A 20,869-nucleotide genomic window follows, 5' to 3' on the forward strand; every position below is an offset into this window, starting at 1 on the left:
TTTTTTTTATTAAAGGCTTCAGTGTCCCTCCAGAATCACAGACCAGATATATTTATAATGAATATATTCCCCGCTGACTGTTTTTATTTAATGCAATTAGGGTAACTAGGATTGAAACAAAACATTTTGTTTGTTAAACGATGTACGTGAGATTTATTTTTCTCACATTTGAACTTAAGTGACTGCAGCTTGAACAGAGCACTGTGAGGAAATGACATTGGTTTATATTTGGACCAGGGCTTGTTTTCAGAATCACAACTTGGAATAATTGGTTTAATGGGGATGGTGTCCATGAACTTATTATCTTTGTTGCTTAATCCAAAAGAAGCTCATTACTTTGTTGACAACATTTATTGTTAGAACTCTAAATCTGAACATTATATGCAGTTTAAATCAACAATATGATCTTTAAGTTTCTAAACTCTTATTAATGAGTGAAACCAAAGCAATAAACCAACAAACACAGGAAGAAATCAATAGTTGGTCTGGTTTTTAGGGTTTCCTCTGTTGTCTGCAGTCTCTTATTTAAACATGAACATTCTACAGAGTTCTGGTTTGTCTCCTGAAACCAGTGATGTTTAGCTTGAAACCAAGATTTCTTTCATTCCGATGCCATGTCGTGAAAATGGCTGCTCAGCTGGCGTTTAATGCTCTGTTTGGTTGGACTGACTACACTTGAAAATGTGTCGTCGTCTTCCTTCGTTTAAAATAATTTTACCCCAGTGTTGGACAAAGCCGCCTTGACTAACTAACCACGGCGTTAGTTGTCTTTGAACTGACTGTTTTTTATTGCTTCAGAATGTGATTAGCAACCTAACAGCGGGTCGACCAGAAGTACATTCTCATAAATATAAATAAAAAGAATAAAAGGAAATTTTTTGTTGTTGTTTTTTAAATCAATCAGTCAATGAGTCAGTGAAATTGATAGAAATTATATATATAAACTGAAAGGAATGTAGAAAATATTATTTCTTTAATATTATCTCAAGGTGTTTTGAGGGCAAATACACATTTAGGAGGAGGCTAGAGATTATCAACAACATGTAAATAAGCATTAGAATGACGTAGAATTTGCATAAGGAGATAAAATTATTTGTACATTCATCATAACGCCCTTTACAGACACATTTGAGTTCGATCAACATCATGTACAAACTTTTCAAAAAATGTTGGCAATTTGACACAGGGTACACCGCACATGGGCTAATAAGAGACTCGGCGACGCTCTGTGAAGATTTGGAATTGAGTGAGTAGATAGGAGAGAACCATTTAACCTCTCATACACTCTTCGGATAGCAAGACTTTCCGATAATTCAGAGGAGTGCAGTTAATAGGCATAGCATCATTATGTGGGAAAAGGTGGTTCCTATTAGTCTGTATAACGATCGAGGGGAGTTTAGCCTAAGGTACTGAGAGAAAATTAAAACGTTTTCTGCAGAAAACCTTTCAAGTGATTTCTAAATCTCTCACCAATAAAGGCATAGAAAACAGGGTTAAGGCAGCAGTGAGAGAAAGCAAGACCTTCGCAAACGAACCTCGCATAATCCAGGTCGTTACTGATTCCACACTCCCTTGACTCGAACACCTGTCTTTCACTTAAAGTAATTAAACAAAGTACTATGTTGTATGGTGCCCATCCACAAAAGAACATTACCACAATAACAAAAATCAGTCGAACAGTTCGGTGCCTTCTGTTCGTTCGTGACTTTAGGACTTTGCGTAGTATATTAACGTAACAAAATCCAATTACGGAAAAAGAAACCAAGAAAAATATGTTTCGCATGTAAGTCATGACACATCTCATTTCAATATCGAGAATTTCACAGTGAAGTCTGGCTACATTTAATGCCGGATCCGGTATGACTTCGCTGTAAACCAGCGCTGGAGTGGCCGCGGAGGCGCTGAGAACCCAAACTAGAATGGATGCAGCTCTGGCGAGGCAGGGTCTGTTTTCTCGCAAATCAGTCAGTGGGCGAACTATTGCTACATATCGCTGAATAGTCATCAGTGTGAGGAACAGCATGCTACTGTAAAACCCTACGCTGAAGACAAAACTCACAGCTTTACACATTGTGTCACCTGATGTCCATCCCCAGATGAGATAACAAGCCCAAAATGGCAATCCAGCCGTGAAGATCAAATCGGACAGAGCCAAATTTAGAATGAAAGTGTTTGTGGAGGATCTGAGATTTTCGTACCACAGGGTAATCCCAATTACCAGCGTGTTACCAATAAGGCTTAGGGTAACCACAATGGAGTAGAACAATGGAATTGCAATAGATCCAACTTGGATAGTATCATTTTTCCAACACATTTGGTCTGGATAATCTGAAGGGTAGTCATAAGCAGGATATGTTGTGGCTGTCAACAAATCTAGGAGCAAACACAGTTTTGACATTGAAGCAGATCGTCTGTCTTTTTTTTATTATTAAGGAGTGCAAAACTGCAAAGATGACCATAATTAATTATGCTGATTATTTGCATCTAATATTCTCTTTCTCTCTCTCTCTCTCTCTCTCTCTTTTTTCTTTTTTTTTTTTTTAGAAATAAGAGCTCTTTTCCTCCATAGAAATAAATGCAATCTTGGGTTAAAACATGAAATCTATTTTCTGAAAAATGTGTGTTCTCACCTGTCTCGTTAGCTGAAGAATTCATTGTTGTCCTGGATATTAAAGTATTGTTTTTGACGTTCTTGATTTAAATAATTGTAATTTAATCCCCCCGTTGCAGTAAAATAGTGTATATTCAGATATAGTGCCAGACTGTAGAGGGTAGGATGTAAAAGGTTTCAAAGCATGGGTTTGGCTTTTTTTTTATACTTTTTACTTTTACATGATTCCTCTTTCAGGTTCTTTGGAGGTCTCCACCACTCGTCACATGGTCAGAGAACTTGTGGTCAGAACTTAGCCACAGAATAGACTGTACATTCTGTGTGCACTAATAGTCACATTGTTACACCTTTGTCAATGCAGGGGCAATATTAATACTATTTGTTTAAGTGTTTATAACAAATAACTACGTTCGTGTGATCAACAGTAAGGAGTCTATTATTGCATAAAAACCTGCGAGTGGCCAATTTTTCTCCCATCAAGAAATAAAAGAGCAAATGATTTCATATTTTTTGATCTGCCAAAAGACTTTTTCCCCACATTTGTTTACATATCACCACTGTCTGTTCTCTCCTATATCCATCTTTTTGTGCTCTTCCTCTGTTTACTCTCTCTCTCTCTCTCTCTCTCTCTCTGTCCATCAGGCTGCTTGCAACTCAGACTCCTAAACTCCTATATCTTTTTCTGCTTTGCCGTCAATCTTGCACCTTAAAGAGGGATGCCTCTGTCTCCCTCTCTCAAGTCTGCTCTGTCTGTTTACTTTGTGTTTCTCACAGACATTTTGGGATGCCTTTTAATCAGTCTTTGCTTTCTGTCATCTCTTGTTCTGTCCAGACTTTTTTTTTTTTCCATTTTGGTCACTTTTGCCTTCCTGTTTTTACCTCATTTGTTCTCCATTTCTCAGTCAAAGTTTTTCAGTTTCACCTCCCCTTTTTCCCCTGCTTCCATATGCTTTTCATTCTGTCGGTTCCTCAAACTTTTACTACTGAATCGGTTTCTGCTCCATCAACTTCTGCTCTTCCAGCAACACCTTCTCCTGTCTGTCTTTGTCCCTGCTCAGATTCTCTTACCGTCATGGGTGGTGCTGATGGTGGGCTTGCTCCTGTTTCAGGATACCCAAGAATTATCATAGTCTCCTTGTAGAAATTTGATTAGAATGTATCAGTTTAGTGTGTCATAAAGAAAGTGCTGGTAGACCATGGTTTTGCTAGATTGTTAATACTGAAAGCATAATAGAATATTAGTGGCTTATTAGATATTGGTATACTTGATCACAGGCTGATAAGTGTCCTAAAGTAAATCTTGATGGTCCTAAAGTAAACCTTAAGGCTGGCTTTTTTGATGCCTTGTGTATGTCAGTGTGTTGTCATGGCACTATAGGTGTGATAAAAGACAGCATTTTCAAATTTAGGGTTTGGCTTTTTATTTGTAAAATGAGTCCTTTAAGAAGAATCGTATTAGTGGGCTGCATGATATTGCTCTATTGTTTATCTTTTGCTAATGCTTGTCCAGTACTGCTGTCTGTTTTTGACTAAATGCTTTTGTGAAATGTGCCAAGTGTTGGCAGTAAGACCCTATGTTGTGTGATGCATTTCTTGTCACTTCAGATTGTGGTGTATCATTAAACAACATAACCTGCTTGTATTGTAGTGCTATTCACTTATCTGTTCCACACAACCACCCAGATATTGGACGGTTACTGACTACTCCCAAACAGTTAGAAGGAGACTTACTGAGATTCTTGTCTGAGGGAAAAGGGCCAATTTTTACTGCCGATTTTTCCAGCCACAATCCTCAGTCATAGCACCCTTGTAAATCCCAGACAAGGGAACTTTTCTCAGTTTCCAGGTGTCTCTTATTGTGTACTCAGTGATTCACTCTAACTGCTGACTAAGTTCAGACTGGCATGTTGCACTTACATACTTAATAGTCAAAGTCAAATTTATTTGTAGAGCTCATTTAAAAACAACAATAGTTGACCAAAGTGCTGTACAACCAAAAATGCAAAAATCACTCTAAAACACAGAGACAAGTTAAAACCTGATATTAAAAGCCAGGGAATAAAACAAAATACAATAAAACACAGAAACCAAAAAAAAATTATATATATATATATATATATATATATATATACATAATGTGTCTTTTCCCACTGATCTTGGCATGCAACAGCACAAGAGTGTTATCTTGACAACTGGCTCTTGTGTTGCTTTTTCACTGAGGTATTGAGGTTTGGGTTTATGTTCTTATAATATAAAATTAGTTGTTACTTCTACCAAATGTATGAATTTACTCTCAAATTCACATTGCTTCCATGACTGTCCTTTCACAACATGACTCCACTGGGTGCAATTTTTCAGGCAAGTAATTCATATACACACATGCATTTTTACGCTGTGTTCAGAATTGAAAGCAGTTCCCTCTAAAATCCTTTTCTACTCTGTATTAGCCAGATGGACTGAGAGGTATATCAGAGTGACACCTGCTGGTGGGATTAATGACTTATTATATTTAGCAACACTAATTACATTCAGTAGCATACAAACATTCTGTTTTGTTTGAGATTTTGAGAGGGAATTGCACCATCTGTAAACTATTTTCCCATAAAAAGCCTCGTAGTGTCAGTTTTTTTGCCATGTATGTGCTGAATTTGATTTGAGTATTTTGTTTGCAAGACCACTTCAGTTCATTCTGTTTTGTTTATTTTCATCTCAGTACACACACAAAACCCACTCATCCTGATGAATGGAAAGTCTGTGCAGTCTTCAAAGGCACTGATGAGACCATAAAAAAGGTTACATGCTTGGTTGTCAAAATGTCAAGGCCACATTTATACACGCAGCTTACTTTGAATCTTACTGAAACTCAAGACTTCCTGCCCAAGACTGAACTTCATCTACCCTAATGTGTTATACAGCAAAGTTGAGACACATGTTTTATCAGCACATTACGTAGGAATAAGAAAAAGAAAGTATTACATTTCAACCAAGAAATGCAAACACAACTGTAAACTGTCAAGGTATACCTTGATTTCAGGTATGCGCATCAGTTTAATCTGTGATTTAATGACAGCAGTATGTATGTCAATCCACTGGGTTTTTTTTTTCTTAGTCAAGTCTAAATATGATTGAGTGGTGGGTATTTGGCCTATAGCATATACAGCCTTTACAGATAATGGGGGAACCTTGTCTTTACAAGTACATCCTGCCAAGAAATGAGTGAAATGTGATGACTTTGGGTATATTCGGGATTTTGAATGTGAATCAGAACTGGAGTTTGAGCAAATCAAGACAGTCAACACAAACATACTCAAGAAAGTAATATTTATTAGATCAAGTCATGTACAGATTTACTCAACCCAAGTGACAGTTACATAGTCACACAGAAATTCATGTTGTCTGCCAAAAATGAACTGTCAAATCAGGTGCTGACATTTTACAGGCAGATAAAAGGTTAAGGTTTGTGTAAAAGAAGGCCAGTCTTTGCATTAAACTCCACACAAGGACATTTGAACCCTTAATCTGAATACAAATCTAAATTGTTCCCACAAATACGTTCCTAAATACTGAACAAGAAAAAAAGAGATCTTACTCTTTCCAAAAACAGTCAGCCAGTGCATGATATATTTACAGCACACATCAGATGTGCTAAAAATATTTACAGGGTGCAGTTACCAAATTCGTCCAGTAGAACTCAGTCCATCTGTCCTAATTTGTGACAAACAGAAAACAGCTGATATGAACTTGCTCTCAGTCAACCTGTCAAATGGTTCTTGGTATGAAGAGTATTGTGACGTTTAGACAAAGCATACAGTAAATGAATAAATGTGTGAATTTTCCCCCGATACTTTGTGCGAGTTTATTTTCCCCCCCATATTTGACAAGTTTCTTGTTTTGGCATGTAACAAATATGGCATGTAATAAGGCATTTTCACATTTACTAAGTGTCAGCAGTGCGAGAAAGCAAGTACCTGGCAGATAGAGCGCATAATCCAGAGTATTACTGGCAACGCAATCTTTTAGCCCGACGTCCAGACAACCGCTTAACGTCTTGGGGGGGGGGGGGGGGGGGGGGGGGTTGTGGCGCAATATTATACACCGCCCATCCAACAAAAAAACATTGGGCCGGCCCAGCCCTAAGCAGAATTTTACTGGGGGCCCACTGCCTTGGCACCGCCAATACTATTCACAATACTTGATCATTCGCACACCTACTCCAAATCTAAACCACCCATTATCAGTTTCAATTAGTTGTATTTATCATACCACTGTCAGCCTGCACTCATAATTTGTTGAATGAACGCAATTTAACCATGCCACACATTTCCATCTAAACAAACCAAGTGAAACTAGTCTGTCTTTATTATGTTCTATGAATACAACATAAATAAAGTGATTACATCAACAAATGTAAGTTCAATTTATTTGCCTTACACTGAATCCAAATGTTTGTCAAATGAGCTAGTACATTGTCTGTCTTACTACTATCAGTCTTGTTGGATGACTTTGACATGTCAGTTTTAAATTTCATCAAAGGTGGACTAATATTACATAGATATACAAAAAACCCAAACCTATTTAATGTTTCATTTACTCATTCTTTTCTTTGCTTCAGCAGGACAGAAAGTGTTACTTTAGACATGTTAAGCCTAATGTTACTAACAGTCTCTTTCACCACAATTGTTTTAATGAGCCCACATCAAAACCAGAAAGCTTTATATTCTGCTTACTAATATTGTGGGAGGGAAGTACATTTTTCATGAAGACAATTACATTCACGGTACACACTTAACGTTAACACTCATAAGTACAACACAAAAAGTGATAATCATACTTCTACTAGACACAAGAGGGAAACAAACTGAATAATGAACTGGGTCTAGACAACAGTCCATCACCCCAAGGCATGCCGGGAAGCTCCGCCTATCCACCGAGAGTATGGAGCATGCGCAGTAGCTAGCAATACGTGCCACTGATCCAAAGTAACTCATCCTGCTTGAATCAACATATGCTGATCTGGTTCATCAGAATTTGCTGCTTTACACTGAACAAGAATGAATCGTGTAACAAAAACACAATACATTCATATTATACAAACATGTTTCTAGTTTGGTAATAAAACAATTGCCCTTGTTAAGTTGAGTATGGCATGTTTTTACCCCCCTATGGTTTTTAATCTTAAGACAGCAAACTTCCAAGAGTGGTCTGGTGTTAATTTGCACTTTAATATTCAAAGTGATACAGTACTAAGTGGTATACTAAGGTGGTGTACTGAAAAGTAACAAACCAACAGACAATGCATTTACTGTAAACAAGTTAACTACTTATTGCATTGGGTTTAACAAATTTGCAACATGCAAAAGTGCAGAACATATTATGGAGTATAGGGCCACACTGAGGGAAAAAATTGAGAGTTCGAGAATAAAATCGAAACTTCGAGGAGGAAAACCCCATAATATTTCCGAAATATTGCCAGCAACCAGCAAAATGGGTGGAATAAAAAGCAGAGTAAACTCGCCTCTGGCAATTCCTGTTTATCTCAGGCTTCTTGCCATGCCACACACACACACACACACACACACACACACCAGTCAGCAGGTAACTCATCTTATTAAATGTCTGATAAATGCGGTTTTGCATGTTGAGCAAACAGGTTTATAGTTTCGTTCCTCATTTTAACACCGGCAGTTACCCCCTCTAAAATAACACGTAGCCTAAAATTACGCCTTTATTCTCTTAAGGACTTTTTTTTGTAAAATTAGGACCTAACACTCCGTCGTAAGAGGAACAGTCAACCACAATTAAAATCGAATAACTTAGATAAACAGAAGGATGTCCTTCTTGCGACATTACTTTTTTTGCTGCTTTTTCCATCGACGCAGAGGAGAGGACTGTACCTAAAGTTAGTCTGATCTGCTGTGCTTGCGTCAAAATGCAGTTAACGTCCGCTACAGTGCTCATACGCATGAGCGCGACACCACCTCCAACAGAGGTAGCAGAAACTGATTAAACCAGTGGTATTAGCAAGTCAGCCGGTTAACATAATATTGCGTTTTGTACGACTGCCATCACAAATAAATAGTTAAATAAATTCAAGCTCTTGTGGGACGCGTCAAGTACTCATGAGGCCCTCTGGTGGCAGCAGGGGCCCTAAGCAGCCGCTCAGTTCGCTTATGCGTGGGGCCATCTCTCAAAATAAATAAATAATAAAATTTGGGGATTGTGTAAAATATACGAACGTAACAAGAGCCGAATATGAGAAATGAAACCATGAAAAATATGTTTTGCCCATAAATCATGATGTGTCATTTCAATACTGTCAAACCCACAATGTCTAAAATCTTTGAATTACAGATCAGGTACATTTACTATAAACCAAAGCTGGGGACACAAATGAAAATGAACCCGGTGCTGGCAAAGTCAGTGCTCGAACAGTCAGAGGACAGTGGACTGCTACAAAAAGTGTTGGATGGTCAGTGTGAGGAACAGTATACTGTATGTTAAAATCCTGTGTAGAAAACTAAGCTCAGTTTTTCAATATCCATCCCCAGATTAGATAGCAAGTCCAAAACAGCACCCAAGAGTGAACATCCAACCTCAGAGCTAAATTTATAATGAAGGCATTTGTGAGGGATCTGAGATTTGTCTCATGCAAGAATCACGATAATGATTAGGTTATATTACCAAGGAAATTTGGATATACACAACGGTGTAGAAAATTGGAATTGCAGTAGGCCTAGAATCAAATTTGATATGTCGCAAAGATGAAGTTCTCATCTGCATAATCCTGTGTACTCGAACGGTAAATCATTTGAGGAAACACCTTAGAACAGAAAATTGTGGACGATCAGAGGAGCAGGTTCTTTGACAATTTGTAATTTGAATATCGTGAAATGTGACAAATTTAACACTTCATTTGTTTCAGATTGAGGACTCATTTAAATATGGAGATTTCATTGGAAGTGCTTAAAGCCAAATGAAATTTGTCAAGTAACAAATGGCTGCTCTCACCTGTTTGGTTCGTTGAATTATTCATTTGTCTCGGAGTTAATAACCCGCTTAAAACTTCAGCGGAAGAATACAACCACAATTTCAATTCTCTTGTGTGACCGGAGGGGGAGGAGGCTGGGCTAGGTGGGTAAAAGGGCACACCCCAGGACAATGTACATACTGAAAGTGCCACTTTGGGAATTTCGCCCAAAGAAATAGTTTTATACCTAATCCCTCAGTAAAAAGCAAGTGTTGCACAGGTCCTTTATTGTAAAACAATAGCAGAGACATGCTTTAAGTGTCAAGAGTAAAGCTTATTTCAAGTTGCTGTAATGGGAGAAAGCTGCAAGAATGTGTTCGTGCACAAGAAACACTATTTAAATACGAAAAGAATTTAATTTACTGTTTAATTAAAGCATGAGAGAGATTTAAACAAGGTGTTTCTGTACCTACAGCTGCCACTAGGGTTACTAGGATGCCACAAGATGGGCACCAAGAAAGGCAGGCCGACCGCTGAGGGGACTACTGGGGAACTAAAACCTAGTTTGAGAGGGAAATACTTACCACGACCACCAGCACACGTGATCGTGAACATACACGGCACACACACAGCAAAAGAGGCGCAATAAAAACACATCAATTAAGCATGCAGTGGCAAGGGTTACAAGTAGGGAACCCAGCTATGAAACTTCCCCCTCAGTAAGACCGCCAGACACCACAGATCACGGGAGAGAGACGAACTAATGCTGAGAAAGCAAGAGCAGCTGGCTTACAACAAAACTCAAGCAACGCAACAAGCAGTAAAGCAGGCAAAGCAATGAACAGTAAAGCAAGTGATGCAGTAAACGCAAACAAGCAAAACAAACCCAAGCATGCAGGACGATACAAGCCAAACAAACTCAGGTACGCAAACTCTGATCGGGGTTTTTGCCTGATCAGATAAAATAAACGGAAACGTAATGAGAAGTAAACTACAGGCAAACGGAAAGAAAAAAAGAAATCAACTAAAAGGCACGCAGGAAGCTAAGGGCGAAACCGCAAGCTAGCGGCAAAACAATTAGCAGGCAAATCAAAACATTTAAGAGGCGAAACAGAACGCGAAGAGCAAATCAATTAAAAGACAGACAAAATAGACCCCAGAGGACAACAGAATACTGATTAAAATTTAATAAATCAGTCCCAGTAAAATACTAAAACACTGAGAAGGTTCAACCCCATTTACCTGGATCCCGCAGGGTAGCAGGTGCTACTCCGTCGTGAGCATCCGTTCTATAAAACTAGGTCGGCTAAAAGGAAACAACGGTAAGCAACGAGTTGGGCCAACACCAGGTTGTCAGTCAACCTTAAAACATACCTCAGCGAACGGGACTACCAGCACAGACCACGGGGTGAACAGACTCATGGACCCTGCAAAAGATTAGTGGTCAGCTAAAGCCATAAACCCCATTCAAGAGAAACGATGGCTACATGGCACCTACCTACCTTAAAAACTTGCTCGACCAAGACCACGACGTTAATTAGTGGAACTTCTGGCAATCCGACTTACTTGCCACAAACACCATCAACAGCACCGGAAACCGAAGGTGCATTCATAAAACCGAATGAGGTGTGCCTATTATAAAGTGTAGTTAGTGGATAATTGGGTAGGCGTTCCCTAGGCAAAAGTATTTGGACAGATAAACATGCCATTAGGGGGAAACCTTCTCCCTGTTACATTTACAGACAACAAAATTATGTGTTCATTTTTAAAACCTTTTTAATACAGGTAGCCTACGTGTCTGTTCTTTCTTAGACGCAGAACACATTTTTATGGAAAAGATTATGCATTTTCCTGAAACCTCCGGTACATATCCTTCGCTTAAGGGAGCGTCAAATGAATATAGGGTACAAACGCAAACCTCTCACTTCTGGAAATGGACCACATGAGAAGAGACTGCTGTATACTTAGCTTTTTATCATTAGAAGGATCTTTAACAGGCCAAACAATAAGGACACAAAATCAAACATTGATATATCCTATTGCCCCAGGCAGTTGTTTTTAATTCCTCCACAGATGAATAGGGGTAATAATTAGGCTACAGAGCCTCAGTGCGAAGGAGAGCAAGACCTCGTTCTCACGTCAAAGATTTTTTTTTTTTTTTTGGACAACATGTGTGATTTATTCAACACAAGTGAGTTTGTTGATCAGCATATTGAATACACTGCCTGGCCAAAAAACGTCGCACACTCTAATAGGCTATTTCGTTGGACCGCCTTTAGCTCTGATTACCCTGATAGCAAACAATCATTGAAATGACGTTGAATCAAAATTAACTGTCAACGTTAAGTTCATTGAATCAACGTCGAACTCCGAAGTTGATTATTCATCACTTTTGCACCCTCGGTTTATATTTAGACAACGTTGAAATCATAACTAAAGATGATCAGGACTTCAATAGTATTTCAACCGATATTAATCCACAGCAAATTACTATTACTACTTTAAAATATTGTGAAAAAATATGTCCTGCTTTATCTACAGCCAGGATGTTATTAAATATATTTATAGCCCTATATTATCAAACATTAGGTTTTATCTATATATAAATGACAATGGGCAACTTTACATCATTTAAAAACAAGTTTATTAAAACAAGTTTATTTTAATTTAATTCTTTGCGAATTCACGTCTTTACTGACATCTTAGTCTAGTTAGCCAACGTTAGCCCTGCTTGTAATAGTCAATTAAAATGCTCTTCCTTCTACACCCCCCTTTGTAATTAATAGTTGTACGCCTTTGCATTTTCATTATTGACTAATCTTGTATAGCAAACAGCATGCATTCGTGTGAGAGAAGTGCTCACCGAATGCATGTCTTATGCATAAATGCTAGGTGTAGTTACTCTTGCTGTTTGTGCTGAGGATGTTGTAGGCTATAATGTGGCTTAGCAGTTTCTGTGTGAGTATATGTACACAATGACTGGTGGTGGAATTGGCTGCGGTGAAAGAGGCACCAGCTAAAATCTTGCCTAGGGCACTAAATTGGTCAGGGACGGCTCTGCTACTACAAACAGTTTAAGAAGAGCGCGCTCATTAGGTTGCTTCACCGATGTGTTTATTTCATCCAAGCAAGAATTAAGATCATTCGCACAGTGTAGCTGAACCGTTAACTCGGTTCAGGTGTCTACCTACAATAACTAACTACTGTTATGCCCAGCCTAGCGGTACCGAGCATAACAAAGGTGACCCCCCCCCCCTTTTCCTGTACCCAGTGATGACCCGTGCCCACGAATTACAATCCAAAAAGTGATTTATTTACAAGTGGTAGTAAAAAGCTTCGGGGGTGAGCGCGGCCAAAACAACAAACAAAACAATCTATATTTCCCAAACTAAATAACCTACTTTCCAAAAAGAAAAGAAAAGAAAATACAGAACTCTTCCCTAACTCCCTAACGAAAAAACAGGAGAAAAGGAGAGCGAACAAAAATGGCTTCACACCCCCTACCACTACCCGAACAGTTAATACGAAAATTATTCACAATTATATTACAACAACGAAAATCACAAACACACAAATAAAGGTTTTACAAACTATGCCACAAATCTTTCTCCAAAACACATACAACGAGTTACTGAATCACAAACGAACGGACAAAGTGGCCAGGACAAACGAGAGGCAACCGGCATCTGGATGGCGCGTGTTTTTAAAACCGGCGCCGTCGACTGTGGGCCAATCCCCTGCGGAGTAACACATTAAAGACACAGAGAGACATACGGGGAAATCACGACAGGGGAGGAAACAGCACCACACACAGGCAGGGGGAGAAAAACAACAGCAATATAAAATAATACACACTTATGACTCAGGGTCATAACACTACTGTTTGTTCAAATGAGGCACAATTTATATAGCCTATTATTATCATGTATACATTAGGACAGAACTGAACACGCACTGACAAATGCATTAAAAGAGCGTCTCGTAGATGGCGAAAATGTTAAACACTTTATACAGTTACTGACAGGAGTGATGACGGCTTCAGTTCTGTCTCACTACATCACTGTCTGTCTCACTGTGAACGAAGTCGTTCGTACTAGTCAGTATAAAGACCCTTGTGAGTTTATCGTTGCCATCCTCGAACGGAGAGAATCCGTGCCAGGTGGACTTGGAAAAAGTTTATTCAGAATAACCATCAAATGATTTCGAAATTTCACACCAACAAAGGCATAGAATACAGGGTTAAGACAGCAATGAGAGAAAGCAAGCACCCGACAAGCGAACAGTGCGTAATCCAGAGCGTTACTGACGCCGCAGTCATTTAGTCCTAACACCTGTTGATCACTTAAAGTCTTCAAAAAAAGAACAATATTATACGGCGCCCATCCAATAAAAAATACCATTACAATAGTGAAGATCAGTCGAATTGTTCGATGTCTTTTGTTTGTCCGTGACTTGAGAACTACGCGTAGTATATTAACGTAACAAAAGCCCATTACGGAAAAAGAAACAATGAAAAATATGTTTTGAAGATATGTAAAGGCGTGTCGCATTCCAGTACTGTCAAACTCACAGTGAAGTCTCTCTTCTTTTTTTTCCGGGTCCAGCATGACTTTGCTGTGAACCAGATCAGGAATGGCAGCTGAACCGCTGAGAGCCCAAACAAGGATAGAGGTAGTCGCAGTAAAGCAGGGTCCTCTCCCGCCTCGATCAGTCAGAGGATGAACGACTGCTACATACCGTTGGATGGTCATCAGAGTGAGGAAGAGTGTGCTACTGTAAAATCCCGCGCTGAATACAAAGCTCACTGCTTTGCATAATTCCTCACCCGATGTCCATCCCCAGATGAGATAACAAGCCCAAAACGGCAATCCAAGAGTGAACATCAAATCTGACAGAGCCAAATTTAGAATGAAGGCATTAGTGAGAGATTTGAGATTCTCGTATAGTGCAAGAATCACTATAACCAGAATGTTGCCAGTGAAGCTTAGGATAAGGACAACAGTGTAGAAAATTGGGATTGCAATAGAGCCAAATTTGATAACTTCATCTTTCCGACAGATCTCATCTTCATAATCCTCTGTGTACTCGAACGATAAATAATTTGAGGAAACACCTTAGAACAGAAAATTGTGGAAGATCAGTAATGCAGGTTCGTTATGACAACTTGCAATTTGAATATTGTGAAATATGACGATAAATTAAACACTATTTTCATTATTGTTTCCGATTGAGGACTTTTTCTTTTTCATTTAAATATGGATCTTTCATTGGAAGTGCTTAAAACCAAATGAAATTGGTCAAATAACAAATGTCTGCTCTCACCTGTTTTGTTTGTTGAATGATTCATTTTTGTCCCAGAGTTGAAAATAATCCGCTCAAAATCGAACTTCAGCGGAGGAATACAACCACGATTTCAATTCTCCTTTACAGACAACAAAATTAGCACATGCTCATTTTACAACTTTTAAATATAGTTTTGCGTTTATTCTTTCTTGGATGCAGACCACATTTTTATGGCAAAGGTCATGCATAAACTAGCTCTTCGATCAGCATAATAGGAAAAAAGAGGTCTATTTCTAGTGAGAAACGAGAACTTGCTTTATATGTTTCTGGCAAAAGTGCTGTCTCAGTAATTCTAAAAATCCCTTTAGACAGCAAGAAAGAAAAAAGAGACAGTAACAGTCAGACCCAATAATCTCATGCAATCGCTGATGTGAAAAGAAGAGATCAGCTCCAAATTGGCCAGTTTCAATATCTTTACAAAAGAATTTGTTGAAATTTTTGCTCAGTACAAATAAAATCCCATGTTCTTCAACTCAGCAGGGCATGTTAGTTGATTATTGCTCTTGTTCGTTAATTAATTTGTTATTAGTTTATGTAAGGTGCTCAGAGGTGGGTACAATTTACAATTTGGTATTTGGCAGACACTTTTAGCCAAAGCGACTTACAATACGTTCATCAGTCAGATTCCTAATACCTCATAAGCAGAGATCACAATAAGACACACACATACACGCACTCTCTCTCTCCCTCTCTCTCTCACACACACACTGTATCGGCCTTTCAGTGTTATGAAAGGTCACAATAAGACTGAGCGTTAATTTACCCCTTCGTATTGCGCCCCTGGAATACTTTGACAAACACAGATACAAGACAAGTTTTTTGGGGGTTTTTTGTAAGGAAAGGGGGGGACAGGTGAGTAAGCAAAAACTGTACTCAAGTAAAAGTATTGTTACTTTGTCATAATAATGACTCAAGTAGAAGTAAAAGTAGCCTACTCATCAAAATAACGACTTGAGTATGAGTAAAAAAGAATCTCATAAAATGATTACTCAAGTAGTGAGTAACTTCATATAACGTATTACATTCAAATGTATCAGAATATCAGTTATGCCCAAAATAAAAATTTAAAGATGCACTACTGAAATATCAGCAGTGCAATAGGCATTCATTACAAACTCATCTAAGGTTGGCAACACCTCGTCTTTCAGTAATTTTCTCTGCAACTTTACATTTATTCTAAAAAAGCATGTATGTGTGCAGGTGTGTCGCTAAGAATTCTGAGCCCCCATGCCATGCTCCACTACCAAGGAGTGGGTTGTGGCTAACAACCTTTTTTTGAGTTTTTTTCATAGCATAAAGCAACCAATAAGGTCTTTCCGCTGTTGTTTATTTGGGGACGTTAGAATACGAAACAGAGAATGTTGCTACTACTCCGTAACAAGAGACAGAAACCAGGGGAAGCAGCTTACAGAAAATTGGAGCAACGTTTCCGAAATTTCCGAAATATTTTCTCCTCGTTGAAACGAGCGGTGTAGCGACACTCGTCTCTGTTTCATGAAGCTCAGTCTGATGACGCTAGCTATCTCCATGCTCGCTCTCTAGCTCTAGATCTTTATTTTATCCGATGTTAGCTTCAAGGCTGTAAAGCCAACCCTAGTGGAAATTCCAGTTCAAATGTGTTTTCCAGTATGTCACATGTGGTAGGCCTGTTTTAATTAAAGACACAGAATATCTCCAAACAGTGCTTTTCTGTGATAACTATGTAGAGTGGTACTTGAGAGTAAATGGAATAGGATACCATCATACAGATCTTTAAACCGAAAGTGTCCAAAAAAAGGATGACCCTGTCACTATCATCACAAGTCTTAGAAACAGCTGAATATTCCTGTGCCCAGGGTGGCCATGAAATTGCTTTCCATTACAAAAGTGGCACCACATTAGCTCAGATTCACTGATCACATTAACACTGCTTACGCAAATCTACACCACTTTCAGAAAAGACTATTTGGGAAAATATGCATTAAAAAAAGGAATTTAATAATCTTTTAACACAAAGTAAACTGAAGAGGAATCGAAAATTTGACTTCTTTTTTTGGGGGGGAGTGTGTGGGATTGAATGATTGGAATTTCGCTGAAGACAAAGTTTCAGGTTCCTGAAACACAAACTGGGGTCATTAAATACACTTGAGTCATCCAGCAACGTGTGTGAGAGGATAATAAAGAATAAAGTGGGAGAACACTGCTTTTTCCCTGCCCTTCTTCTGGCTGCTGCCTCTGCTCCCTCCAGTTTTTCAAGAGGTGCCACTACATGGCTATGGAATAAGTCCAAATACAGAACTTACCAGCATTTCAAAGAGAAATACTTTTTGTACTTTGTAGAGTACTTTGTAGTGTGCATATAGTGTGAAGAGGTTTTGCTGGGAGGGGATTGTTTTAGCATGTGGTGTATGATATGAGGGAGGGATACAAATCTGCTTTTAGATATCTATGACAAACTGATGCTGAGAATGCACCATGTACTTCTGAGAAGAAGTATTCGGCTTTTGTGTTAAATACAGTAGTAAAGCAAACGCTTGCGGGAGCTTCAAAGTCACTGTACAAAGTTTTTAAAGAACAGTTCACTTTCGTGTTGAATACAGAAGTAAAACATTTGTGCATGATTCACAGTGAATAAGAGCTTTCCTCCACAGGACGCTGAAAGGTGTACACAGCTTTTTTGAGCAGGAATGGTTGTCGGATTTTTTTAATAACATGAACCATGAGGGGCCATGACTGCACTAAGCAAAATCCAGGACCAGGGCCAGCTGCTCTCCTCCACTTACCAGCCTATGTAAGGTTGTACAAGGAATGCAGCTGCATATAATGGGTAATGTACAGCTGTTACTAAAAAAAAAATCTATCACCCTGATTTAAAGTGGAGAGGTCTGTCTTTTCCTGAAAGAGCTTATTTTCTAGGAAGTGACTTTTTTATTGTACATCGTATTTCGTACATTTACATTTACAACTTTGATTGATTCAGCAGATTCTTTTATCCAAAGTGACTTCTAAGACAGGCAGAATACAAATCAAGTGAATAATTAAGCAATATCTCTGTTTATTCCTGGGATACTTACTTGTTTCTCAAATTACTGGTTTTAATGATTTTAGTAAGGCTTAAAAAACTGGCAACTCCATCTTGTTAACTGATCTCACTTTGTTTCTGCCCATTGTCAAACCAAACACCCACTTGATCATTGCATATTTCATTACTGAAAAGGAAAGTTATAGCTCAGTGGACTTGTCTGTAAATAATAAATAATAAATACTGTAAATGATAATAAATACTGTCAACCACAATATTTTTGTAACATTCTTTTTTATGATATAACATTTTGTAGTTATTTTTAAATGTTTGGTATTCTTTTAAAAATCAATCCAGATTAAAACATATTTTTTTAAAAAATTTAAAAGTATCTCCATCAGTGAGTGAGTCAATCAATGACACAATGAGCAAAGTTTTGACAACAGATATCAAGATGAAAGAAAAAGAGACAGAGCATGATTACTTTAACATGACATGTTTTTCATCTGTTTTAAATTTAGAGTTAGTTTATAACATATTTTCAAGTAAGTTATTGAAGCTATTTCACATTTAAATGGAAATGTTACTCCATCTATGAAGTTGAGATAGGCCTACACTGAGTCAACATAAAATCAACACTCATGTACTACACAAAAAAGAACATGATTGTATGATTGTTAACTTATTGATTGTTAAGTGACTTATATAGAGATGCATACTAATTTATTTACATATGGAATATAGAATAATGATTTACTGAACCAGAGTTTCATTCCCTTTAAATTCTCGGTTAATGAGGATGTTCATTGCAATGACTCCTGAGAGTTTATAGGCTAGTTGTCATCCTGGTACGTCGGGAATTCCTGCGAAGTGGAGTATGCAAAAGTTTATGCAGAATAACTTTAAAATGATTTCGAAACTTTACGCCAACAAAGGCATAGAAAATTGGGTTAAGACAACAGTGAGAGAAAGCGAGCATCTCACAAACGAGCAGTGCGTAATACAGAGCATCATTGGAACCACACTCATTTATACCGATATCCTTAACTTCATTTATAGCCGTTACATAAAGAATTATATTATATGGGGCCCATCCAATAAAAAACACCATCACAATGATAAAGATAAGAATAACAGTTCGGTGTTTTCTGCTTTTCCGTGCCACGAGGACTATGCGTAGTATATTACCGTAACAAAAGCCCATTATGGCAAAAGAAATCAAGAAAATTGTGTTTTGCAGATATATGATGGCATGTTTCATTTCAATAGTGTCAAACTCACAGTGAGGTCTTTCTTCTTCATTTTCAGTGTCCAGCATAACTTTGCTGTGAACCAGAGCAGGAATGGACGCAGAAGCGCTGAGAATCCAAACGAGGATGGACAGAGCGCCGGCGAGGCAGGGTCTGTTCTCTCCTCGGTCAGCCAGAGGACGAACCACTGCTAGAAATCTCTGGATGGTCATTAACATCAGGAAAAGTGTGCTACTGTAAAACCCCGCACTGAAGACAAATTTGACAGCTTTACACATTGTGTCACCTAATGTCCATCCCCAGATGAGATAATAAGCCCAAAATGGCAATCCAGCAGTGAACATCAAGTCAGACAGGGCCAAGTTTAGAATGAAGGTGTTTTGAAGCGATTTGAAATTTTCGAAGAGTGCAAGAATCACGATAACCAATATGTTACCAATGAAACTTAGGACAACGACAACAGAGTAGAACACTGGAACTGCAATAGATCCAACTGTCATAACTTCGATCCTGTCACACAGTTCATTGTCATATGAAGTTGCATAGTAATCAGGAGTATCCGTAAAAAAATCTGAGAGTGGAGAATTTTATAAAATCAGTAAAGCAGAGCATTTATTTCTCACGGCATTTTAAGACTATAGGATTGCAAAGATAATGATAAGTAATGATGATGCTGAATTATTCATAATCAACAATATTATCTTGAATATCGGGTTAAGAAAGGTGGATATCGGTGAAGCAGATCATTTTTTGGGTGGTTGAAAACTATACAGAACGTGTCATCTGAAATGCGTGCTCTCACCTGTTTCATTCGTTGAACTATTCATTGTTGTACTCTCAGTCGAGGTGAACACTTTCTAATAAAAATAAATTTGGAAGAGATCAGCTACGGTGATAAGGGTTTCTAAAGCATAGAAGTATGGCTGCTACTTTTTTTTTTGCATCTTTTGTTTCTCTCTCCCTCTCCCTCTCTCTCTCTCTCTCTCTCTCTCTCTCTCTCTCTCTCCCTCCCTCACTCCCTTTGTGGGGTTATTTGGAAGCCTTAACCACGTGCTGTGTGGTCAGGAATTTTGTCTATGTAAAACTGCAGCAGAAACAATAAGAAAAAGGATATGAAAGCAGTCCTAACTGTTGGTTTGCAAAGGGTATTTCTCTCATTTCTCTGTTTTTGCTCTCTTTGGTCTCTAGAGCGCAACATGGCAAAGACCTGAAATTCAGTTACGCTGTAAAACACATCTTTAATACAGCAACATTAAGTATATTCCTTTGCTCAAGTGATGGGGGTCTTGGATTCATTTGTGGAGACGCACAATTCACTACAGAAAATAACGGTCAAAAACACAATCCAACAGCAAAGTCAATGAAACAGGCTAGAGTCCACTGATTTGTAAATGCAATGCATAATGAATACCAAAATCCAAAGCATAAGACAAAGTTCAGGGGACGATTCTCCCATTTTCACTGGTCTGCTCTGATTGTTTGGCATTTCTCAACAGCACTTTGGGATCTGTCTTTGTTTGTCTTTGCTTCTTTTTTCTTGTTCAGTCCAGACTTTTTCATGTTTCAATCATTATTGCCCACCTGTTTTCTCTCATTTGCTCTCCTTCTCTCTGCTGCAAGTCATCATTTTCTGCATTTCCAATCCACTAGATCCTTTTTCTTTTTCTTTATTCTCTGTTCCTCAACCTTGTACTCAT

The 20,869-nt window shown here is 38.3% G+C and overlaps 2 protein-coding genes across 2 annotated transcripts; both read right to left on the reverse strand.

Moving 5' to 3' along the window:
* Positions 1-13,214: 13,214 nt before the first annotated feature.
* Positions 13,215-14,925, reverse strand: LOC115822800 (chemokine XC receptor 1-like). Its single transcript, XM_030786718.1, has 3 exons — positions 14,901-14,925; positions 13,720-14,691; positions 13,215-13,315 (listed from the first exon to the last, which is right to left on the reverse strand). Exons 1-3 carry the CDS (start codon positions 14,923-14,925, stop codon positions 13,215-13,217), a joined length of 1,098 nt encoding a protein of 365 aa, XP_030642578.1.
* A 3,823-nt stretch (positions 14,926-18,748) lies between these two features.
* Positions 18,749-19,756, reverse strand: LOC115822805 (chemokine XC receptor 1-like; the record flags this gene model as incomplete). The annotated part of the gene is made up of 1 exon (XM_030786725.1): positions 18,749-19,756. A coding segment is annotated over one exon (1,008 nt), but the record flags the coding sequence as incomplete, so codon positions are not given.
* Positions 19,757-20,869: the final 1,113 nt, after the last annotated feature.

Source organism: Chanos chanos, chromosome 10 (genome assembly GCF_902362185.1).
Source record: "Chanos chanos chromosome 10, fChaCha1.1, whole genome shotgun sequence".
Lineage (NCBI taxonomy): Eukaryota > Metazoa > Chordata > Actinopteri > Gonorynchiformes > Chanidae > Chanos > Chanos chanos.

Coding starts and splice junctions, on each gene's coding strand:
- LOC115822800 (XM_030786718.1), bottom strand. CDS start 14,925: ATGAATCATTCAACAAACAAAACAG. Junction 14,692..14,900: donor TCATTCAACAAACAAAACAG/GTGAGAGCAGAC, acceptor TTCTGTTCTAAG/GTGTTTCCTCAAATTATTTA. Junction 13,316..13,719: donor ACCTGGCACGGATTCTCTCC/GTTCGAGGATGG, acceptor GTTACTCCGCAG/GGGATTGGCCCACAGTCGAC.